This window comes from Mirounga angustirostris, unplaced genomic scaffold, assembly GCF_029215605.1.
Source record: "Mirounga angustirostris isolate CCGP_5_RB_7025 unplaced genomic scaffold, mMirAng1.0.hap1 SCAF_3, whole genome shotgun sequence".
Classification (NCBI taxonomy): domain Eukaryota; kingdom Metazoa; phylum Chordata; class Mammalia; order Carnivora; family Phocidae; genus Mirounga; species Mirounga angustirostris.
The window spans coordinates 126,869,416-126,882,808 of record NW_026991711.1 but is presented as its reverse complement, the minus strand read 5'-3'; the positions used below and the strand labels follow the sequence as shown (position 1 = coordinate 126,882,808).

Sequence of the window (13,393 nt, the reverse complement as noted above, 5' to 3'; positions counted from 1 at the left end):
GTCCCTGACCTGTGTGTTACTAAATCCAAAGCCCAGTTCTCCATTTGAGTCTCACTGTCCTGTCAGTTGCTCTTTCTTCTTTACCACCTCCCCCTGGGTCTCTGCTCTTCTCCCGGTGTTCCTTCTACCTCACCACATGCCCCCTCCATTCTCCTTAAGAAGTTTCTCTTCATGTCTGACTTCTAACCTGGAAACCACCAGGGCTCCATTCTGGAACTTCTTCCTTCCTTCTTCCTTCATTCCACTGGGTGATTTCACGCGCTCCCATGGCCCTAAACATTATCTATAACGTGACAGTGCCTCAGTCGTCAGACCAGACCTCTTTCCGAAATTCTACATGTATATTTGAGTAGGCATCTCCATTTGGATGTTACTGACATCTCAAAGCAACATCTCCCCAAAGTCCTGCCAAACCTATTCCTCCCTTAGAGCACCTTGTCTCAGCATATAGCAATCCCATTTCTCTAGTCTCTGAGCCCAAGATCCATGCAGCTTTTCTCAACTCCACAGACTCGTTTATACTCAACATCTAGTTGGTCAGCAAAATCCTATCACTTCTACTTTCATGTTCTTTTAAAATTTGACCATATCTCACCACCTCCACTGCTACCCCCAGTCCCGGATGCCCATCACCTTTCACCTGAATTCTTGCAAAAAATCTCCCTATTTCTTTAACTTTTCTCATCACAACAGGCAAGGTTACCGAGGGAACCAGAATTCTAAAATGACTCCCCAGGGACGCCTGGGTGGTTCAGTTGATTAAGTGGTTAAGCATCTGACTTCAGCTCATCATGATCTCAGGGTCCTGGGATCAAGCCCCACACTGGACTTTACAGGGAGTCTGCTTGTCCCTCTCCCTCTGCCCCTCCCCCCGATCATGCTTTCTCTCTCTCTCAAATAAATAAAATCTTTAAAATAAAATAAAATGACTCCCCAAATTTCCTCCCTTCCCCCATGTACAATCTCTGAGGTCGTGAATATGATGGATTTAATTCTGGTGATTAAGTTGTGTTCTGTGCCACAACCCACTTCAAGAAAGGGAGATTACCCAGTTGGGCCTGACCTGATCACATGAGCCCTTTAAAAAAAAAAAGCAGAGTTTTTCTGGCTGCTCACAGAAGGGGTAGTCAGAGATTTGAGGCACAAAAAAAGATTTTTCACACCGTTGCTGATTTGGCGGGGCCCACGTGACAAGGGATGTGAGAGGCCTCTCGGAAGTGAGAGTAGTCCTTGGCTGGTAGCCAGCAAGGGAACGGTGACATCACTCCTACAACCGTGCAAAACTGAATTCTGCCAACAACCCGCATGAGCTGGGAAGCAGCTTCCCCCCTACCATACCCTCCCCACAGCCACCCCCACCCCCAGAGCCTCTGAATGAGGGTGAGGGCTCAGTGTGGCCAATGCCTGGATTTCTGAGACCCTGGGCAGGGACTCCAGCCACGCTAGGCTGGAATTCCCACCCACAGAACCCTGGGCTAATACAAAGTGCTGTATTAAACCACTGTGTTTGTGTCGTTTGTTAGGAAGCAACAGAAAACTGATACAGTGACCATTTTGAAACAGAGGTCTGATCACATTCTTCTCTGACTCCCCATCTTTCAGAGTAAACACCACAATCCTTACAATGACCCACAAGGCCCATGTGACCCGAGCCTCACTGCCCCTCTGAGATCCTCCCCTGCTCCCTCCTCATTATCGTTCACCCATCCTGCCTCCCAGGTTCCATACCTGCACATCTTTTTGCCAGGATCCCTCTTCCCTGGGACTAACTGTTGCTTGTCCCCTTACCTCCTTCGGGTCTCTGCCAAAATACCACCTTATCCTTGGGGCCTCCCCTCAGCAAATGAATGAACACAGCACTCTCCCCAAACCTGACACTCCTTTCCCCCTTCCTGGCTTTATTTTCTCCACAGCACCGATAGCTACCTAACATAGGGCTTTATGTACTCACTGTTCGTTCCTGGGAGTGAAAGTTTTTGTAGGAAATGTAAGCTTCCTGAGAGTAAAAGTTTTTCCTGTTTTGTTCATGTTTTTCATGTTTTATGTCTCTAGAGCCCAAGGATATTTTTTGACTAACATTTTAATGTTGCTGTAATTCCGATTACAATACTTGCATTCACGAATAGGGAGTCACGTCGCCCAGTAAGAGCGCATCCCTTCGTAGAGCACAGTGCTAGCAGCAGTCTGATGAAGACAAGTCATCCTTCCAGCTTACGTATAACTTGTCGGGTTAGGACAAGACTGTCCAGATTAAATATTCAAATAATGATCTGAAAGTACTTGATTACTTGGCCAAACATATGGTACAGAAAATAAACCCTGAGGAAGACCAGGTCGGAGAAGTGGGTGTGGTGTAAGTAGTGAGGGGTAGACCCAGAAGCATGAGGAGGGACGGCGAGAAGATGGAGACCACAGATGTGGATTGGTGATTTGAGATGTTTGCTAATAAAGAGGGGCAGAGAAATGAGGAGCACGGTCAGGTAAATATTTTTTATGATAGCTACTCCCTGTGCATGCTTAAGGACAGGGCAGAAGTGAGCAGTGAAAAGACACTGGATGCTGAGGGAGGAGAGATGAAAACATGTCCCTGAGGATAAAGAAGACAAAGATTGGAGACAGGGGTCGGGCCTGTTTCTTCCTCCAGGTTTTGAGGAAAGGGTGGAAGCGTGGTGGGAAAGGCATAACCCAGAAGTGGGAAGCATGGTGAGGGAAAAGCCCCTTAGGGTGGTTTTGCTATAGAGGAAGAATCACTGTATCTTTTTATTGGGTGACTTCATACTCTTGTGAAAATGGGTACTGCAGGGCCTGAGTTATTCAGGGCTGTGTTATGTTTTACATCTAGGAAGCATGGAAAGAAAAGAAAAGAAACTTACGAGTTCTTACTTTAATGACTCCTTTTTAGGAGTTCAGGGAATAGATGATGAGTTTCTGGATGCACCGCAGAAGAGAGAATGAGGATGGTACAACCTCCTTTCCAAGAAGTCACAAAGCTGGCTTTTTTTTTTTTTTTTAAGATTTATTTATTTATTTTGGAGGGGTGGGGAGGGGTAAAGGGAGAGGGACAGAGAATCCTCAAGTAAACTCCCTGCCGAGCGTGGAACCCAATGCAGGGCTCCATCCAAGGACCCTGAGATTGTGACCTGAGGCTAAATCAAGAGTCAGATGCTTGGGACGCCTGGGTGGCTCAGTTGGTTAAGCGGCTGCCTTCGGCCCGGGTCATGGTCCCAGGGCCCTGGGATCAAGTCCTGCATCGGGCTCCTCGCTCAGCAGGGAGCCTGCTTCTCCCTCTCTCTCCCTCTGCTTGTGCTCTCTCTGTCAAATAAATAAAATCTTAAAAAAAAAAAAAAAAGAGTCAGATGCTTAACCAACTGAGCGCCCCAGGCATCTCACAAAGTTGCCATTTTTAACAACACTCTGGAGAGAAAATTCTGGGGTTTTCTAAAAAAAAAAATGGTACCCTTTTGATTTTGCAGCACTAGGACAAATTATGTTCTGATGCAACCTACCAATTGCACAAGTCCAAATGATATTACCAACCTATCTGCCTGGATTCATTGCATTGAATTTGAACATTTCCATAATGTCTAATGTATCTATAGCAATTCACAAAAACTGCCAGCATAGCATCTACCATGTGTAATCCCCCTCCCAAATACTCAGGTTGTTCAGAAGAGTGATTATAACCACAGGTTTCGGAGCCACGCTGTCTACTTCAAGTGTAGCTTCGGTGCTTAGTGGTCAAGGGACTTGAGTCCACTTACTCTCTATGCCTGTCTGCACCTCAGTTTCCTTACCTGTAAAATTGAGATGAGAATAACTTATTAAATGTACAACTCCTGGAACGGCCCAGCACACTGGAATAATTCTGTATTTGTAGTTATGATTCTTTATGTATTTTTAACTTTTTTATTTTTTTGATAGTCCCAGAGGCAGGTACTATAATAACGCTTGTCTCACACTCTTGAAAGTTTTGCCTGGAGAATTCTGGGAAGGGCAATTTTTATGGCAGTTTTATTTTCCGATGATCATCTTTCCTTGTATCCTGGAAGACAAACACTTATCACAGAGTAGCCTTATTGATTATGCCTATAAATCTTTCTGGAAAGTTCATCAGCAATTCAGTATTAGAACTTTCATGGTCACCAAAGGCTGATGTCCTCTAATCAGTGTTTCTTTCTAACACAAACTAATCATTCTTAGCTTGCATGGTAACACCTTCGCTTCATGTCACTACAACTACTTCTGAGTATTTTTCAAGAGAAAACAGCCCTTTACTGAAATGGCTGAACGTTTCATGGTGATTTATCCACATAGTTCATATGTTTCCACCTCTCAGCTGTTTCTCGTCACCTGAGATTACACTGGTTTAATGTCAGTCAATGTCATGGGGCATAAAAGCCTTACAAATATGAATGTCGGCCATTATTGTACCAGTCTTATTTATTCCCAGAAGAGTCCTAACAAGGGGAGAGGAAGACTATAATAGAATGAATGAATGAATGAATGAATGAATAAAGCACTTTCCATTTCAAAGAGGAATAAAGCAGCCTTGATACCCTGTTTGGTGCAGGCTTCCTGTGCAGGCTACACTTTCTGACTCATTCCTGAGGTCAAGGCAGAGTGAGTAGGGCAATGTAAACTGGGTTTAGATCAGGAAGTCCCTCTGGCCTTGCACTACTTTGCCAGTAGTTGTAGTTATCTTCATCTTGACCTGAATTTTGAGGCATGAATATTCTGCCCACTTTCGCTTTTCTGCATATATATTGGAATCTTATGTTGATATTCTTTTTTTTTAAAAGATTTTATTTATTTATTTGAGAGAGAGAATGAGATAGAGAGAGAGAGCATGAGAGGGGGGAGGGTCAGAGAGAGAGGCAGACTCCCTGATGAGCAGGGAGCCCGACGTGGGACTCGATCCCGGGACTCCAGGATCATGACCTGAGCCGAAGGCAGTCGCTTAACCAACTGAGCCACCCAGGCGCCCTTATGTTGATATTCTTATTGTTTCAAAGCAATTAGAGTTTCAACCTCAATCTTTCAAAACCAATCTTGGGAGCAGTTTTGTTTTTGTTGTGGTTTTTTTGTTGTTGTTATTGTTGTTGCTTACAATTCTGAGGAATGTCTACATAGTGTCGTCAAAGAAAAGCTAAGTCTGGCCACTTGTTTTTCTAAATAAAGTTTTATTGGAACACAGCCATTAAAATTACAATGTTGTCTGTGGCTGCTTTCAAGCTACAGGCAGACTGGAGTAGTCGCAACAAAGATGCATGACCCACATAACCTGAAACATTTACAGTCTGGCCCCTTAAGAAGAGGTTGCCAACCCCAGGTCTAGATATTGGATGCTTAGAGCCTAAAATGACCTTATTTTATAGGCAAAGTGTGTAAGTCTTTATACTGTTAAAGTATAGTGGTGTGACAAATACAGAAATCACACCCTGTGTTTCAGAAGAGGGATTTACTCTAAAAATTGGTTGCACGGACTAAAGAGCAAAAGAGAAATTCTAAAATAACCAGAGAGAGAAGCTGCAGGAATGGTTTACGTTTGGGGTTAGGAACAAAGGGAAGAAGAAGGACACAGAAGATCTGGGCTCAAAACTGAAGGGTATGAGGCACCCAGCTGCTTCTGACACTGCTGGGAAGCATGACAAGGCAGGTTTGGGCATTCCAGGGGACCCAGAGGTTGGGCCAGGTACTACTTCTGGGCACACGCTCATGGGATCAGCCAGAAAAAGAAAGTTCTTCTTCTTCTCCTACTGGCCAATCCTCTAACTAGACCCATCGGACCAGTGCATTGCTCTTTGTACTACCACCATCACTTGGAGTTCACAATGCTCATATTTGGAACCGTGTTCCTGTTTGTGTTCCTCTGTTAGTATTATCTGGCTTTTATTTTTTCATTCAACAAATACTCAGGGACTGTTTTTATATGCTGAGCACTGTTCTAGGCTGTGGTGATATAACAGTAAACGAAACCAAACACAACAAAATCAGTGCCCCTATGGAATTTACATTCAATCAAAGGAGGCAAACAGTAAACAAGATAAAGAAGTAAGATATATGGTATGATAGATGGTATAACTGTTAAGGAAAAAAAAATAAAGCAAGAAGGGCAATAGAGAATGCCATGGGGAGATCAGGTCTTAAAAAAAGATCCGGAGGAGGTAAGGAAAGCAAGCCTTGGGTATATTCGAGGTCAAGAACATTCCAGGAGGAGAGTACAGCAAGTTCAAAGTCCCTGAGGTGGCAGTGGGCAGAGTGTGTCTAGTGAACAGCCAGGAGGCCATTGCGGATAGAGAGGAGTGATATGAGGGGAGGAAGAGGAGGTGAGGCTGGAGTCATGACAGCCAGCCTCCCACTAAGTTGTTCCCTTTATCCCAAACTGTTGCTATTCTGGGAGATAATGCTTTGTACCACTTGGTTGGCCTTTCAGAGTAGACTTTTGAAAATACAGTGATTCTATCTCCAACAAAAGTTTGGTCATCTGCCACTCTGATCTTACAAGTAAATGCATGGAGGATGCAGTCCCAGGTTCCCTAGGCTCTGGCTCCTTGGTTAGGCATTTATCGGATGTCACTTGGTATACCTGGGATGTTTCTCTTCTTGAGGTGAATCTGGCAGTTGTGATTCTAGTCTAACGCCTCCTGTGTCAGTAATCAGAAAAATGTCGCTCTTCACAAATCCTCTAAGTCCACCAAGTTCCATGTTTTCCCTCCATGCTACAAACTCCAGCTCTGGACGGGAGGGAGGTCATGAGACCAGTAGAAGGGAGAAAGAGCGGCTCATTAGCACTTAGCGAATGACTAGGTTGTTATCCTAGATGCTTTCTCGATGTGTTGCTCTTATGCTGTCTTATTCGGATCATTTGGGATATGAACATCATGAAACTTATTATTTTAACCATTATTTTATTGCAGGTAAAGTCCTAATCTCAGCACCACTGCTCAGTCCTTGAGAGGAGAGACTCCTCTATTCATGTTTGTATCCTGATTGCCTAGCACACGCTTGGAACAAAATAACAATAAATAGTGTAACATATCTGGAGAGCTTCCTAAATTCTACGTCCCAAGCTAAGCATTTTACATCCATTATCCCACTTAACCATGGCAAGTCCCCATGGGCTACGTAATGCTATATTCTGGTTTTATGGATTAAAAAGCTGAGGTTTGGAAAGATTCGGAAATTTTCCCAAGGCCTCAGTGCAAGAATTAGACCTAGGCTGAAATCCAGGCTCTCCGATTTCAAAGCCACCGAGGACCCAACACTTTATTGGTATCTGTTGGATCAATTCAGATGGGTGGTAGCCTGCCTGCATATGCTACTGGATAATACAGGGTATGAAGTGCCTTCCAATCAATTTCTTCTTCTGCCTTCTTGATTTTGCTTCCTCTGTCCCTATGTCAAGGCTGCTATTTTGCTGTGGCAAATTCTGAAGCAACACTCGTTTCATTTCTTTAGCATCAATACAAAATGTTAACTAATTACCATATGGAACCCAAGAGCTCTATAACCAGATATCTTTTCCCTGTGTTTAACAACTTAATAAGTTTATGAGCTTAAAGAGCACATTTCTTTTTAGTTGCATTTCATTAGCCATTTATTTACCAAAACAATTTATCTTTGTGAAGTAGAAATATTATATATCATAGCCCAATACAGACAAAAAAGTTTATTATTAATGTATACAAAATATTCAAATTATTCTGTAATCATAAAGTAACAAGTGGTCAAGGCAAGACGATTCCATGGAACCACACTACATCCTTACTTGGATCTTATAATTTTGGAAATACTTTTATTCAGAAATGATTTGGTCCTACAACAAGGATGCATTGAGAGGGGCGCCTGGATGCCTCAGTCGTTAAGTGTCTGCCTTCGGCTCAGGTCATGATCCCGAGTCCTGGGATCGAGCCCCACACCAGGCTCCTTGCTCCGCGGGGAGCCTGCTTCTCCCTCTCCCACTCCCCCTGCTTGTGTTCACTCTCTCGCTCTGTCTCTGTCAAATAAATAAGCAAAATCTTAAAAAAAAAAAAATGCATTGAGATACCATTCACTTTGATAAGAATTTCTTATTAGGTTGAGTCATTTTAAATACTGCTATTCTACAATTTTTGACTGATAAAAATGACATTTTCATATGGTCCAACCCAATAGCTGTTCTCATCAAAAAAGTAAAATCTAAAGTTGTTAACCTTTTTTTTTTGATTTTGAAATTCAAGAAGACGTGAATCTAAGAGTTTCTATAAAAGATGGGTAACGTATGATTAACTGCTTTACTTGGCTAGCATAATGCTTTGAACTGGTAAGTCAAATGAACTACATGTCCCAGGCCCACCAGGAAAACCACACAAGCAGCCAAAGACCTTTATCTGTTGCCACAGCAGTGCCCTGTCAGTGAGCAAGGAGACAAGGGGAAAGAAACATGAGCGTGTCCTGTAAGTGTTTGACAGAATAGGTTGTAACTTGGCAACAAACTAGGAACTTGCTAAAGGTCAAAACCTGGACTTGGCACTCACGTTTTACAGAACTCACTTATCTAGATGTTTCAGATGCATCTTCCAATGTGCACTGCTTATCAAATGGCAAGGCAAAAAAACAGGGAACATTTGTTGCTTGATTTGCTCCAATTCAGCAGCGCTGTTCTGGCACTGGGTAGCCAGGAGGTGGAAAGCAGCTTGCGGGGTCATCTTTAAGTGGCTGAGCGAGCCTGACACAAACCAGAGGTGGCCCGGGCCTTCACAGATGTCCTGGGCCATAGCAGGAGTGTGGCATCAGGGTTGATATCTGGGACATCAGCAGATGGATTAAAATTATCCTGGGCCCATTATGAGCAAACATGGTAGGAGCCCAAACATGGTAGACATGATGGGTCTAGGAACGCTATGGCCTGAGGAGAGAATGAGCTCAGCATTGTCTGAAACAGGGGAGAGGTTAAGTGCTCAGTGAGTCATGCATCATGAAATGTGAAGGGTGGCGCCCTGGGCAGCGGGTGACGTCATGGGAATTTTGCCTCAATTATTTTAATATTCCAGATTTAAGTGTGTTATCCTAAAAAAACCAGGGCAAATACCCTTACATGGGATAACATTTAAATGAGAGAACACTGTACGCGTCATCTGTTATAAGTACTCGGTTAATTCTCTCCTTACAAAATCAAGAGGCAGTGAAAGATATGACTGTTTTATTAGATATATACGTTTTAGGTTGTTCAGGCTGCATTAACAAAAACACCATAGACAGGGTGGCTCAAACAGCAAGTGTCTATTTCTCATAGTTTTGGAGGCTGGGAAGACTCAGGCACTGGCAGATTATGTGTCTAGTGTCTGGTGAGGGCCTGTTTCCTGTGTCCTCACATGGAAGGGACAAGAGAGTCCTCTGGGCACTAAGTTATAAGGGTACTCATGAGAGCTCTACCCCCATGTCCTAATCACCTCCCAAAAGCCCCATCTCCTAATGCCATCACACTGGGGATTAGGATTTCAATATACAAATTGTAGGAGGACAGAAACATTTAGTTCATTGCAATGTAAGTGTGTGTGCGTGTGTATGTATACATTGTTCATATACAATGGTCTATCTAGACATCTAGATCAGCAGGTAATATAGGACTCTGAAGGTCTATAACCATTTATACCTTGAGTTGTACTAATTTTAGAATGTCTTTTGTGTCCATTTTAGGCTAATAGCTCTTGATAGCAGGGTATATCTCCTCAACAGTATTTTTCAAATAGTACTTACTTTATAGCTATTTGATGTATCAAAGAATAACTGGATGAATACAAACAATTGAGGGTATTTAGTGAATAAATTTACAAATTTATTAGAGTTTCAAATATTTTCTGTAGCACAGGGCTTTACTTCTTGTTTGAAAGTTGGCAAGTTCAAGGGCTGGTTTTACCCATTTGCTCTATCTCTGCTAACAAATACAAATATCTTGCTAATTTTCCAGGGTGAAATGCAGGCCCAAATTGAAAAAACAAACAAATGGTTTTGTTTTGTTTTTTAATCTTTAACTTCTTTAGCAAACTAGGCTTAAACAAAATCAATAAAGTAATAAAGTGTAACAGTTTTATCTATTGAAACTGAAAGTTTTGTAGGCAGACCCAAGGCTATGTTATAAGATCCAGAGAAATAAAATCTTGAGAACATCTTTTGCAAGAGCATTTCTTGTGAGAGAATTCTCTTTCCACAGACTGTAAAAAACTAACAAGAGAAGCTGCTACTGTCTTTTCAATCCCCAGAAGAGTAAGAACAGTTATAGAAAAGTTAGGATGGTGCCTGATTTTATGAGTGTATGCTTGCAAGTATGTGGAAAGAATAGAGTGTATGGAAGAACTCTTTAGGCTGTTTGTCATCAGCGGCGGGTCTGTGGTTGGGGAATCACAATGACTTCATTAGGCTCGTAGAATGCTATCCTGCGTCATACCTACTATGACATAGATCTGTGCTAGGTACTAAATTGATGAAAGATAAACAAACAACCCAAGGCCCTTTCATCAATGAGTATTTGGCCTAGCTCAGTCCACCACACTGGTAGGCATGGAAAAATAGTTACTGCCCAGAAGTTATTAATTACGAAAGCCAAATGAGTAGTGTGGGGGCAAAAATCAGAGGAGGCAACACTGAAGTCTAGATGAGAGAGGAGGGAGTTGGCAGTCCGGGAAGCAGTTGGAGACACTGCAGAGAAGAGGCTTGGGACAAACCGCAAGACAGAAAAGCCAAAGAAGGGGCGCCTGGGTGGCTCAGTCGTTAAGTGTCTGCCTTCGGCTCAGGTCATGATCCCAGCGTCCTGGGATCGAGCCCCGCATCGGGCTCCCTGCTCCACGGGAAGCCTGCTTCTCCCCCTCCCTCTCCCACTCCCCCGCTTGTGTTCCCTCTCTCGCTGTGTCTCTCTCTGTCGAATAAATAAATAAAATCTTTAAAAAAAAAAAAGAAAGAAAAGCCAAAGAAGGCTTACTGGGTCCCGTAGGCAATCAGTGTGAGTGGGTTAGAGGGTTCATGCATGGAGTGAGTGGAAATGAGGCTGGAGAGGCTCATGCCAGACTGTGGAGCCCATGAGTGCCACACTAAGGAGTTGGAATCTTTCCGTAGGCAATGGCAAATCCAGGGAGGCTTTTGAGGAAAAGGTCACTGGGATGAAAGTGGCATTTTGGAAAAATCATTCCAGGGGTGGTACAGTGGGGGCATTGGACTGGGGAGAGACTAAGGGCAGGATACCCGGAAGAACGATTTCACAGGAAGAATCAACAGGGTTAACTAGATGCAGGTGGTAGTAAGAGAGAGGGAGACATCAAAAATGATTTTCAAACTTTGAATATGGGTTTCCAGTGACAGAATCTAAAACCACACAAATTGCCTAGGGAAAATTATTTGGGAAGTAAGACGATTATTTTAGACAAGGTAAGTCTAGAGTTAGTATGGGACAAGCCAACTAAGAAGGCCCAACACAGCACTAGAAATGTGAGTTTGGGGTGTGGAAGGCTAAGGTAATGAAACAAAGATCAATGAATTAGGCGATCACCCTGTCTTAAAGGTCCGTGCAAAGCAAGAGAACTTGGAAAGGAACCTTCAGGCCTCAAAGCAGGATAGCCTAGCCTTGTGCCATCTACTACATGACCACCTATAGCTACTGACCGGGAGTGTGCCTAGTCAAATTGGGACATGCTGTAATCATAGACGACATACTGGATTTCAAAGAAGTAGTATAAAAACAAAGAATGTGAAAGATCTCATTAATAAAATTTAAATATTGATTCCATGTTGAAATGATAATATTTTGAATATATTGGGCTAAATAAAATATGCTACTAAAATTATTTTCACCTTACAAATCTTTAAATATGGCTACTAGAAAATGGACTCACATTAATATTTCCATTGGATTTTGCGGATCTAGACCTTCATAAGGAAACTCACTAATTCAGGCACTGATATAGCTCAGGGAGACGCACCACTCACATATGCTTTAACAGTTAAGTGCATTTCTACTCCATCCATCCAGCCTGAAATCTTTTAGAATGTGTTTTGCATTTTGTGAGTGTAATTCCTATAGTTTGTGACCAGTGTATATTGCAGTGATCCATTTGTTTATTTTATCCCAAACTTAAGTTATTCCATCTTACTGAACATTTGGCTGTTTTTTAATCAACAGATGATGGTGCAGCTGACAGCCGCAGAACTTACACTCTAACTGATTATTTAAAAAATACTTTTAGGATGAAATTCTACTCCCTGCGTTGGATTTCAGGTAAGGACTTTTTTGGGGAGGGGACAGATTTTTATACTTGTGCTCCTTCTAGTTAGGTTGTGGGGCACCTTTGTTTTGTTAAACCATATGGGAAAGTATTTTTCTCTGCTTACAGGTACAAAGGAAAATAAACCTTAGTATTTCTTTGTTGCGGATTATAAAAAGTTAAAAGTGAATTGAAACTTTGACAATAATGATGGGAAAATGAATGCATACTAATGTAATATTCATCACTTAATGTTTTTCCAACTTAGAAATGCTTATTTAGTACTTGTGTGAGCTTAAACCTTAAGTTTTTTTCTGTATCATTTTTAGCTTATGAAGACTTTTAATCACAACTTGAAATACTGATCCAGCCATTTTCTTTCTTTAGATCAGGAATACCTCTACAAACAAGAAAATAATATCTTGCTATTCAATGCTGAATACGGAAACAGCTCCATTTTCCTGGAAAACAGTACATTTGTATGTTTGATTGCATAATTCATGTATATGCTAAGGAAATGCTGAGGATTTTTATTCATAACCTTTCAAATCATGAGTACTATCATTTCTCATCCTGTTGAACTCTCTCTGCAGCATATGACACAGTGGATCTTTCTCTCCTTCTTGGAATGCTCCCTACCTTGGCTACCTTTTAGTCTCCCTTGACGATTCCTCCTCCTCTGCCCATACTCCTAAGCGTAAGTGCCCCTCAGGGCTCTGTCTTCCCTTGCTGGCTTCTTCCGCAGTTTGCCTGTTCTCCTTCAGTGAATTTCATGCACTCACAGCAACAGGGCTCTCCTGTCTGGCCTTGATTCTCAAATGCACACTTTCAACACTAACCTCCTGCCAAGATCAAAATCTCTTTCTAATAGCTTGCTTGCTCCTGGCCCACCCATGGCCTGCCGGTATTTTAAACTCAGTATCCCAAGCCCAGCTAGTTATTTCCCCTTTGCTCTCCTAGCAAACCAAAAGCACCCCATTCCTCTTCCTGAGTTCCCAATCTTGGTAAAGTATGCTCCCCTCCAAGTCACTTAGGCTAAAAAGTGAAATTCTACTCCTTGAATCCTCAGAATCCTCCTTGATTCCTCTGCCATCCCTCATATTTAGTTATTCAACAAACCCTATCACTTCTCCCTCTGCAATGTTGTGTCCCTCAGATTT

General features: G+C 42.4%; 1 protein-coding gene across 2 annotated transcripts in view; it reads left to right on the top strand.

Moving 5' to 3' along the window:
- Positions 1-13,393, top strand: part of DPP4 (dipeptidyl peptidase 4) — a 79,855-nt gene that overhangs the window by 11,018 nt on the left and 55,444 nt on the right. For both annotated transcript variants that reach the window (XM_045868749.3, XM_064586617.1), the window contains 2 exons: positions 12,152-12,247; positions 12,621-12,712. In XM_045868749.3, coding sequence (XP_045724705.2) covers positions 12,152-12,247; positions 12,621-12,712 — 188 coding nt within the window. The remainder of the gene's footprint in view (positions 1-12,151; positions 12,248-12,620; positions 12,713-13,393) is intronic.